The sequence below is a fragment of the Trachemys scripta genome, chromosome 17 (assembly GCF_013100865.1).
Source record: "Trachemys scripta elegans isolate TJP31775 chromosome 17, CAS_Tse_1.0, whole genome shotgun sequence".
Classification (NCBI taxonomy): domain Eukaryota; kingdom Metazoa; phylum Chordata; order Testudines; family Emydidae; genus Trachemys; species Trachemys scripta.
The window spans coordinates 13,885,175-13,896,823 of NC_048314.1; the positions used below are offsets into that span (position 1 = coordinate 13,885,175).

Genomic DNA, 11,649 nt, shown 5'->3' on the forward strand with positions numbered 1-11,649 from the left:
TGCAGGCGCCAGGCCGGTGCGGCGGGTAACGGGTCACGTGAGACGGGAGCGAAGATGGCGGCCGGCGGGCTGTGCGCGAGGTAAGGGAACGCGGGTGCCGCTGAGGGAACTCCCCGCCACCCACCCACACCGGGGATAGCGGCCGGGCCGGGCAGCTCGTCATTAAACGGCAAACGGGGCGGGGTGGGAGGGAGCAGATCCTGCCCCCTCCCCAGTGCACCGTTCTGGTGTTTTCCCCCCAAAAGAGGCTCCTCCCCGTGACCCCCGGCATATCCGAGAGGCTCCTCCCCGTGACCCCCCACCCCGACCCCTTTCAACTGCTCCCCCGAGCTGCCCTCCTCAGGAGAGGCCGCTACCCGCTTTAGCAGCCACTTCCACTGCGCTCCCATCTCTTCCAGGAGAGTCCCCCTCCCAATGACCGCCTCTCACCTGAGGCGAACCCTGCCCTGGAGCAGAGCTCACCCCCTGCTGCAAACGCACCCAGGGCCTCTGCACACAAGCACCGGGTAGCGGATCGGGTCATTTCTAAGAAGCTGGGGTCGCTGACTGAATGGCCTCTTTGGTGCCCTCCGATTGGCACAGACTCTGCTCTCTGCCCCATTGGGATGGAGTCTGTCCTGGCACCAGAGTCCCTTCTCCCAGCCTGCCGCGTGGTTGGTCCTGTTACTGCGTTTGTCTGGGCTCTAATGAGGCCCACACACAGGGCTGCTCTGCTAGTGGAAATCTCTGCAATGCCACCTGTCTAGATGAGCTGACCTACTGATGTCCCCTGGGCCTGTTTGCAAACATCAAAACAGAGGGTTCACCGTGTGGTCATGAAATCTATATGCATTTTAAGAACTTATTCCATTGAAGAGCTCTTGGAAATAGTGGTGTATGGGGGCTGAGGGGTAATTAGGGTATAGTCTACTTCCATTTGGTTCTTATTTGCCCCCTCAGGACGTAATGAACGTATCCCTGTTTGAGACCTTTTCCTGCTTAGTGAGTGTGTGAAGGGGAATTGGTGGGGTGCTGTTGTAGAGCCCCAAGAAACCATCTATTTTTACTAAATAACATCAAATCTATTTCAGCATTTTACCACAACTGATCATGGCTAAGTTGAATATCAGTTTTCATGCAATCCTCTCCACCTTCCTCCTCTCTGTAATAAAACAAGTGGTTCCCCATCTCTTAGGGCCACTGCAGCAATTTATTAGACACTTAATACCCCAACCATACCAGCAAGACCTCCCATTTGGCTGTGGACACTTCCTCTCTGGAGCTTGGGCTCCCCTAAATCTTAGTCTTGGATCCTAGTCTGGTGAGTTAGAGCATGTACAGTTGAATGGAAGGTGGAAGTGGTGGCATAAGAGAGCCTGGCTGGGAGGCTCAAGATTAAGTTGTCTGAATGGAGTATGGGGGAGCCTGATGGTACCAATCACCAAGTTTTTGTAAACACCTATCATTAAAATCCCAAATGAACTGCAATCCAACTATGTGTGATAAATCACCCAAACGAGTGTGATTTAACAAAATTAGAGCTACTGTTTAAAGGGGTTTTGCTGCCAAATTGAAATCTCGATTTACATCAGAGTTGCACATCTCTAGAAGGGGACTCATTGGTTGAGTTGTTGTATGTCTGTACACAACATTCCTGTGTGTATGACAGACACAAAAAAATTACATGTTATCCACTTTGCTTTGCAGAATGTGATGCAGTATAGTCTGTTCCTGGAGGTTAAAGCTCTAAAAGTTTACAAAGGCTTGAGGCCAGAGATCAGATTTTTACATCACAGGGATAGTTTTATCATGAGTGTGACATTCTGGGAGCTGATTTGCCCTTTTAAGTGAACACTACGTTTCCATGAGTCTATGAAATATACATAGGATTTTTCGCTCTGAATAAGCTGCCTCATGGGTCACTTTGCACAGAAGGTGTCCTCATTGTTTTTGGAAATGCTTTTGAGTCTTGCTGGAACTCTAACACCTTCAAACTCGATGGAAAGAAAGCCTGACGCCAAGTAAGGTTTTTGTTATGTACACCTCTACCCCGATATAACGCAACCCGATATAACAGAATTCGGATATAACGCGGTAAAACAGTGCTCCGGGGGGGCGGGGCTGCACATTCCTGCGGATCAAAGCAAGTTCCATATAACGCGGTTTCACCTATAACATGGTAAGATTTTTTGGCTCCCGAGGACAGTGTTATATTGGAGTAGAGGTGTATTATTTGCATTACAGTAGTGCCAAGGCCCCAGTTGGAAGAGAACCACCGTTTTGCTGGGCACTATATAAATATGTAGTAAGAGAAAGTTGGTGTCTCAAATAGTATAGAGTCTAAATAAGTAAATTGGCCAGAATCAGAGGTCTGTTTTAATCACAGAAAGGGTTTGGCAGGAGTGGAAATGAGACAGAGTTGGCCCAGGCATATTGATGTTCTGCATTGCAAAGATTCCTTTCTTGGAAGAACTCTATGGTCATTCAGTTCTCTGCATGGGACAGAGGGATTGCACCCATATTTTGTTGCTTAATCATATCAGGAGATGTTCTTTAGCAATGGAGTCTAGTGCAATTCCAGATTTAGGGCATGTCTGCATGAACACTTCGTGCACAGCAAGCTGGCATATAAATCTGTAGTGCTCCAGTGTGCCACACTTGAACTGTCTGTGTGGATCGTGCTGCTGCACACAAAAAGTTCCCTTGTGCCCTTTGACGTATCGTGGTTTGACAGCAGTATGTCAGTATGCAGTAGAGAACTTTTAGTACTCAGCAGAAAGGTCCACACGGACAGTTAGTGCACAGCATGTTGGAGAGCTGTAGATTAACACCCCAGCTTGCCATGCAGTAAATGTTCATGTAGACATTCCCTTAATTTACTCAAAATAGCATTCTAACTTCCCAGGTCTGTTTTGAATGGCAGCAAATCAGGCTGTAGATATTTCATTCTTTAAGTCTTACAAAGTAATGCCTCTGGTGGCTTTTGGTACTTTCTCTGGAGCTGTAGACGACTTCAGAGCTACCACTTTCATTCTCTGTTATTCTAGCTATCCCGGGAGCTCATTTTCTGATTAGGTTCTCTAGATGGTAATCTGAGAAACTGTCAGATGAGCATATTTCACATAACCTGTCTGTTCATCTCTAGACAGACCTTGCATGGCAGGCTTTATGGTTTAGTTTAACTCCTGACTTGGATTACATTGCCACCAGAACATCAATTTCTTAAACTCCAGAAAGCGGTATTTTGGAAGTTGCTGTTTGCACAGCTATTTTAAATAGCTAGATTTTGTTCATTACATTTTGCAGAGTTGCACCTTCCTTTCTGAGATCTGGTAGGATAAGGATTTGATCTGAAATACTTCCTAACACAGACTGATTGCCTTTTTTTCCTGTGTTCTTAGTGAGTGTTTGGGAAGCAGATACAAACAAGAGGCTTAGTTTAGCTAAGCTATGCTGAGTAGTTCTGGCAAAGTTTGTGCCTTTTGGGAAACTGGTGGAATTTCTCACCTTACTTTGATATTGTTCCACCCAAGGAGGAAGCTGTGAACAGCAGTGAACAAAACTGAATGAAAGATCTCTACATGCTTACTTTGGTTTCCTTATACTAACTAACTGTAGGCATCCAGGTAGCAAAACTGGATTGAACCAATTACAGTAGCTAATATAAATGTGCTTTCCCTTAGGTTTGCTCAATATGTCTTACCACTTTATCTGCTCTAAGTGAAAACCAAGTTTAAAAGCTTGTAGGCTGAACATCAGCCTTGAGCCATGTTTAAATTAGAGAGAGAACTTTGTGTTTTTTTCTCTTTATTTATAGGAGCAGCAGAGAACTGTGGACCATTCTGCTGGGCAGATCGGCTTTGAGGGAACCTGTAAGTAGAGGTCTTGCTAGGCAGCTTTTCTTGTTACTAAATAGACTGATAAACCTGCTGTGCTATGCGTAAGTGGCTGAATGCTAGTGAATCATGTTTTGCTGCTCTGCCCCTTTTCACCCCCAAAATATTCTTACTGCGAATTTTTTGTTCCTCTACTTCCACTCCTTGTTTATTCTCTCTCGTTAGCTGCTGCAGCACTGGAATGGTATATGTGCAAAGGTGGTTCCCTTTCTGGAGCGGACACAAGTGCTGCTTTCCAGACTGGCTGGCTTGGGGTATTCATGAGTGGAGCAGCCTGCTTCCTTACTCCCTGGGATGGAGTCCATGATTTCAAGAATGTTCCCAGAGGTTGAAAATCCAAATCCATTTCTGAGCCTAGCCTGCTGTCTCCTCCTTCCCCTCTCCTTCCCACAGTTAGGCAAAGCAGCAAGCTGAATCACAGATGTTCTTCATGTTGGTCTTGTGTTGTTGCTGTCCTATTCTGTGTGTGGTGTTGGAATTTCATTGCTTAGTTTAAATTGAACAAATCTGATATTGGGCAGAATAAGGAGATTTGTCCATTCAGTATTATTTTATTCTCTTCTAGGCTCAGATTGCAGCAGAGTTGAACAAGCATTGGCAGAGGCTACTAGAGGGGCTTTCATACTACAAACCTCCCAGGTACAGTAATTCGTTGATGCTAACATCTGATAATAGGCGCCTAGATACTACTGTGATAGGTGCATTAGATAAACAGGCACTGGATAGTAGTAGAACGTGCTGAATATTTCCCAGTGATGCAGCAAAAATAGATTCTACCCCCTTCATATGCCAATTACCTCCAGGTTGCAGGAGGTTCACTATTCACATGGAGCGGAGAGGTTTAGAAGGGGTGCCTCAGTGCAGTTAATATTATTTTGGCATGAAAATATCATGTGTAGAAATAACACAAGTTCTTGTCTTCTCCCAGCCTATGTTAGATACCTGTTCATCCCAGCCTCTTGCTGAGAATTACAGTAATCATGTACCAGAATCTAGAGTGCCTCTATAGGTTACCTAAAGATGAAGCTTCAATGCAGAGGAACGACTCCTCTTGACACTTAGTCTTCTCAAAATGAGATCCAGATTCTCACATTGAAAGAGTGAGAATGATTATCTATCTATGTTTATTATAGCTGTAACCGTACCTTGGTTTGTGCATTTTTTGTAGCCCGTTGGCATCTTCATTGATAAGAGTGATGTCGTCTGCAAAGTCTAGATCAGATAGCCTTGTATTGTTCCATTTTAGGCCATATGTATCACTGTTGCATTGTTTTAATCCATAGTCAATGGCTAGCATAAACAAAAATGAAGACAGGATGCACCCCTGCCTTACAGCTGTCTTGATGCTGAATGGCTTACTCAATCCATTTTAATTCAGCATTTTGAGTTGGCATAGAATGTCTTCATAATGTTTATTAATTTTGTTGGAATTCCATATTGTTCCACAATTTTCCACATTGTTTCTCTGTTTACACTATCAAATGCCTTTTGAAAGTCCACAAAATTGATGGCAAGACTGCCTTGGAATTCAATTGTGTTCTCAATAATCCATCTCAGGGTGAAAATAGTGTCTGTGCATGAGCTCTCTTGTCTAAATCCACATTGTTGTTCACGTAGGTTGGTATCCATCTTTCCTTTCATTATGTTCAGGAGGACTGCTGCTAATACTTTTCCTATGACAGATAGAAGTGTTACTCCCCTCCAATTTGAACAATTGTTTAGATCACCTTTCTTTGGTAACTTGATTAGGATACTGAGGGTCCATTCTTCCAGCACTTTCTCCTCTGTCCATATTTTGTTGCACAGCAAACAGATGACTGATTCCATGTCCTCGCCTCCATATTTAAGCATTTCAGGATGAATGCTGTCCAACCCAGGTGCCTTGTTGTTTTTCAGCTTCTGCAATGCTTTTTTAGTAATGGAGAAGATAGGTTTGAGATACAATGCAAAGAAATGTAAAGTTTATGGGGATAGAAATCAAAATTGAAGAAGAGAAACTGGAGAAGGTGAACAATTTTATGTATCTTGGAAGTACCATCAGCCAAGATGGTACTTTTTCCGAGGAAAGAAGAAGAAGAATCGGGAAGGCAAACCCTGCAAACCCTGCATTTGGAAGACTCAAAAACATCTGGCAACTCATAAACATCTCCCTCAAGACAAAACTGAATGTGTACAAAGCCGTTGTTATCACCATCACAACGTATAGCAGTGAGACATGGCAACTTACCAAGAAAGATATGCAAAAGCTGGATGCTTTTCATCACAACTGTCTGAGAAGAATGTTGGGAATAACATAGAGAGATAGGAAGATGAATGAAGAAGTGAAAAAAAAATTACTGGACAAGGCACCCTCTCACAAATAATCTACAAAAGAAGACATCAGTGGCTGGGATATGTGCTGAGAATGGAAAAAGAACGCTTACCAAATTCTGTCCTTGAATGGAAGCCAGAAAATGCAAGAAGAAAGAGAGGAAGATGGTGAATAACATGGAAACGAACAGTTCTGAACGACATCAAGCACCTCAACGTGAAATGGGAAGATTTGGAGAGAAGGGCAGTTGACAGACAAGGATGGCAAATGCGGGTAACCCAATGTGCAGCAAAGCATGGGATGGTCTAAGGTCTAACTGTACCTTGCATTGCACATGAAGTGAACTGTGCCAAACAAGTCCTGCATTGAGGTTACAGTATGTATATTAAATATAGAAAAGCCAGAACAATCACTGAAAAGTCTGATTTTTTTAAACCGACAAAAGCCAGGGATTTGGGAATTAAGCCTTTTTGTTTTGCCTCTTTGTGTCTTTAGTGCATTTTCATGACTAAAAGGGTTTTCTTTCTTTAGTGCAAGTTCAGCCGAAAAAGTAAAAGCTGATAAAGATGTGGCTGCTCCACTGAAGGAACTGGGCCTGAGGATCAGCAAGTTTTTGGTGAGCAGAGGTCCTAGGCAGTTTAATTCTTGCCCTCACACTTGGAATGCACAGCCAGAGACCTGGGTTTGTGCTTTCTGTTCTTGATGTAGTGTATCTTATCTCTGAAGAAGATAACTGAAGTGCAATCTTTTCTAATTTATCTCCTGCTACCTGGATAAAGAGTTACTTTCTCTATGCTGAGGCTTTTGCCTACAGTTTTTCTTCTCCAATTCCCTACTGGACACATACTTTTTTCTGCAGTAAGAGTTTGTCAGGTCAAGTTATTTCTCACAGGTATTTAACTAAAACAATAAGAGGATCAAATTCTGAAGCTCAGTTAAGTTTAATAAGCTGTTTGAATGTTCAGTAGAAATGAATTTAAGGCTATTTTAATTCTGATTATTCTAAACTAAGTTATAAGCAAGAACTGAGGCAGTAAGCTAAAATTTTCCAAAGTGACTAGTGACTTTTGGGTTCCTTAATTTTTGGTGCCTAAATTGAGACTACTTAAAAGGCTGTTTTTTCAGGAAGTGCTTAGCGCTTGCCCTCTGAAAATCGTGCTTTTTTTAAGGAATCTCAAACTGGACACTCAAAATCCCTTGTCGTGTTGGAAAATCTTGACTAGTTACCCGCAGAATTGGATTCCTTCCAATCAGAAATAGAACAAGGTGATCAGTTTATGATAAGACCCTTATTTAATTGATCCATTATACTCCTGCTGGAGCTGAACTAGTCACATCTACATTATTTTAAAATGTAATGTTCTGCTTTCCTTTAACAAACAAACTCTACTGACCATAACTGTTAAGAGCCTCAGAGGAAACCAATTTATTGACACTTTTTGGAAGAATTTATTTCAAAGGGAAGAGATGCCTGAATATTTGGAGTGACTTTGCACCTTTTGATAAACTTAGCTGCCTTGTCTTATTCCTCTCTGTGTTTGTGCGTCTCTCTCTTGTTTCAGGGGCTGGATGAAGAGCAAAGTGTGCAGTTATTGCAGTGTTATCTTCAAGAGGATTACAGAGGGACCCGGGACTCACTTAAGGTCTGTAGTATGTGCCTGCATCATGCTACTGTCTCTTTTCCTCCTTAACCCCAGTGGTTCATTGACATGGTTGTGCATGATGCTGAAATCCAGATTTGGAAATTATTTTGGAACTCCCCTCCGAATTTCTGATATTCAAGTATATTACAGAAAATGAGGTATCTGGGGTCCAGGTCCAATCTTCTAGAATATCCTGCCTGGTGTGAGTGTGAGATTTATCTGAACTCTTAGCCATAGGAATGTACTGACAGTTGTCTGAGAGAGAGGGGTAGGGATGAAAGGAGTCAGAGGTAAACTCATGCTTGCAAGTGAGAATCTGTGCTCTGTAACGCTGAAATCTGGCCTTTCACAAGAAATGATGTCTTATATGCCTTTCATTGCTTTCAGTATGAATTTTTGGTGACTAGTTTAGGTGCATTAAAGCCACTTCCTTATTCTGTTGTGTTTTGATTGCAGACTGTCCTGCAGGATGAAAGGCAGAGTCAGGCTCTGATGTTGAAGGTCAGTAGTTTTCATTCTTATTTTCATTTTAAAAAGAGGTGTTGGCAATGAACTAATTTTGTTTGCTATTGGTCAGGAAAAGCTGGGAATGGCTGAAGTGGCCCTTCAGTGTAAAGAGCAAATCTGGGGGGATTTTTCTAATTCATTTGTGAAGTAGTAGTAATACCTGCTCTTCATGTAGCAATTTTCATCAGCAAATCTCAAAATGCTTTACAGAAGAGTGGCTGGCCATAGACTAGAACAGCATGAGCAGTTACTCTGTACAGGGACCTTTTGGCTGTGCTGATTGAAATTGGGCCATGCAGGAATAAGCACTCCTAGGATAGCCACAGCTTTGCATTTATGTGCTCAGTTGTCATCCTAAGAGATGTCTTTGGAAAGGGGACTGAAGATCACACCTATGTAGTTATGGATCCAAGAGGAGAAAGAGATTGAAATCTCATCTCTCCTTGTTTGCTCTGCCTTGTTCCTTTCTTTCTGAGTTAGCAATGGAATGACAGAACCTGTTCTAATATATGAAGGGGGTGTGCGCGCACGTGCATAAGGGTGAACTGGATGCTTTTGTCAGATGACTTAAACTATCTAACTGAGTCATGCCATTACGTTGAAGCATCCATTGTAGGTAGTGCATGGGCAATGTAAGTTTATGAGCATAATCACTGCAGTTTGGTGGGAGGCATCAGTGATGAGATCAGGAGAAGGAAGAGAGAGTTAGACGCAGCAGCAAGTGATGCTGATGATGTTGTGTTTTCACAGCTTGCTGACTATTACTATGAAGAAAGAATGTGCATTCTGCGCTGTGTCCTCAACCTACTCACTTATTTTCAGGATGAGAGGCACCCCTACATGGTGAATACTTGAACCTTTTCCTGAATCTGATCTCACTGTTAAATGATACACCGTTTGTCTGTCTATGCATCTAAAAAGCTTATACATGTGTATGTGTAATATTTGCGTTATTTTTTGAAAGGCACAATACTCACAGTGTGTTGAGAAGCTGGACAAGGAACTGGTTCCTAATTACCGGAAACAGTTTGAAGATCTATACAAAGCAGAAGCTCCTACATGGGAAACACATGGAAATCTCATGGTATTTTGAAAATTATCAAAAATTATTCTTTATCAGAGTTGTATGTTCTTTCTTCACTACATTGTTGACTAATTAGTACAAAGTGAATATGCTTAAATGCAATTAATAAGGACATTTCCAGCCTTCTAAGGAATTTAAGGGAATTGTTTCCCTTTGGTAATACTCTGAACACATCTTGTTTCAGCAGCTAGGCTCTGATCTTGAGATCTAGGCTCTGATCCCCTTTGTAAAAAGCCCATTGAGCTGTCACTAGACCAGCAGGGTTTTGGAGTGGCGCATAATCTGTTTTAAGCAGCCAACTCTGTTTACTCTTAGTAGTGTTTTGTTTAATTTTTAAATAAAACCTGCAGAATTATGAATCTGAATCATCTGGCTTCCTGGCAACTTGGGTAGTGTCTCCTGGGATAGGGTAGGTGTTTTTCCTGTCTTCAGCTCTGTGGGCTGCATAAGGATCACATAATCCCAATATCATTGATTTTTACCTTAATCCCTTAATGCTATATGTTGTGGGATGCACCCACTGCCATTGAGGGGATGACTTTTAAACAGCATTTCTGGTGTGACGTAAGAGCAGGTTCCCTCACCATTGGAGCAGACCGATTTGCCCCAGCCACTCTCCATTTCAGGTTGCTTCAGCTGACATGCTAGTTTAAATGTATAACGGTAGGACTCTCCTCTTTGTACAGACAGAGCGCCAGGTGTCCCGCTGGTTTGTGCAGTGCCTCCGTGAGCAATCCATGCTTCTTGAAGTCATCTTCCTTTACTATGCATACTTTGAGATGGCACCTGATGAGCTGCTGACTTTTGCCAGGCTTTTCAAAGAACAGGGATTTGGCTCTAGACAGACCAACAGGCATTTGGTGGATGAAAGCATGGATCACCTGGTGGATCGTATTGGGTAAGTCTTGTGTGTATGTATGGGATTAGTGTGCAATTGAACAAATCTCTTGATCAATACAGAATATAGGTGTATTTCATGATGGTGCCCTCCAAAATCACTCTTTTTGTAAATAATGTTTATCCTTATGACCTTTGGTTTAGTTTATAAAAGGTTTCTTCAGATTGGACTGAGACACAGCCAGTGAAAAACCTGCCATGTGGAATGTAACATGGTAGAAATAGGCTGAGGAAGAGAGACCATCTTCAAATCAGAATAAATGGCTTTCCTATTTTGTGACTGTTCAGCCAGCAGTAGATAATTGTGAAGACCTAACTTGTCATCTGTTGGCACATCAAGATCCAAGAATTTATGTTCTTTGGATTATTGCTCTTAATTTCACATATTTTTTTCCTTCATCAAGGGAGTAGTAGATAAATGTAAAGCTGATGGACTGTTCCATTATCCAGCCTTTACTTCCCTCTTTCCTACTGAATCTTTAAATTGAGTTTCTCTTTCTTGCTTCCTTCCCCTGACCCCTGCTCCAGCTACTTCAGTGCTCTTATCCTGGTGGAGGGCATGGAAATTGACTCCCTGCATGAGCGTGTGTTGGATGATAGGACGGAGGAACATAAATTTGCCAGTAATGGGCGTATGCACCAGGTAAACCTTCAATAAGTCTCTTGACATTTGTAGTTCCTCTGTAATTAGAGATGGGTTGCCCAAGGTAGAGCTTCTGGAGCTCTGTGGGCAGAACTTGTCTGTGAGATTCTGGGCTTGCAGATCGACTGAACTAACATCTACATTACAATATGGGGCAAGTAAGAAGGAAATTAATTATTAATTTCTATTTATATCATAAGAAAGTGGTTTATCTTCAGGGTTTCCCTGAAGGTTTTAGGGAAGGGTAGGGAGGAGCTAAGAAATGGTCTTAACATGGACATCAAAATGGGGAGAAATTAAACATCTGTGGTGTAGTATATTTCAAAGGTTTTCAGGGAAGAAAATACGTGGGAGCTAGAAAAGCACAGTGAGGTCATTAAGTTATGAAGGAAACACTGGTGTTGCTTGTGCTCTGACTGATCTTTGCATACCTGACCTGGAATTTCACATTTGTTATAATTTCACTGTGACACTTGTATCAAAACAACAAACTTCAATTTAAACAAGGGGCTATCCATTATTTTAATTAGAATTGTGTGTCCTTTATTTTTGTCAAGTATCAGAGGGGTAGCCGTGTTAGTCTGAATCTGTAAAAAGCAACAGAGGGTCCTGTGGCACCTTTGAGACTAACAGAAGTACTGGGAGCATAAGCTTTCGTGGGTCAGAACCTCACTTCTTCAGATGCAAGA

The 11,649-nt window shown here is 42.3% G+C and overlaps 1 protein-coding gene across 2 annotated transcripts in view; it reads left to right on the plus strand.

The window, feature by feature from the left end:
- Positions 1-28: 28 nt before the first annotated feature.
- The window catches only part of NUP188 (nucleoporin 188), a 48,232-nt gene continuing 36,611 nt past the window's right edge, over positions 29-11,649 (plus strand). The window contains exons 1-10 of one of the 2 annotated variants that reach the window (XM_034793716.1): positions 29-80; positions 3,797-3,851; positions 4,441-4,514; positions 6,718-6,802; positions 7,749-7,829; positions 8,286-8,330; positions 9,087-9,179; positions 9,301-9,420; positions 10,107-10,318; positions 10,846-10,960. In XM_034793716.1, the coding sequence (XP_034649607.1) occupies positions 55-80; positions 3,797-3,851; positions 4,441-4,514; positions 6,718-6,802; positions 7,749-7,829; positions 8,286-8,330; positions 9,087-9,179; positions 9,301-9,420; positions 10,107-10,318; positions 10,846-10,960 (906 nt within the window). In that variant the 5' untranslated portion in view covers positions 29-54. The remainder of the gene's footprint in view (positions 81-3,796; positions 3,852-4,440; positions 4,515-6,717; positions 6,803-7,748; positions 7,830-8,285; positions 8,331-9,086; positions 9,180-9,300; positions 9,421-10,106; positions 10,319-10,845; positions 10,961-11,649) is intronic. The other variant, XM_034793715.1, reaches the window with a different exon arrangement.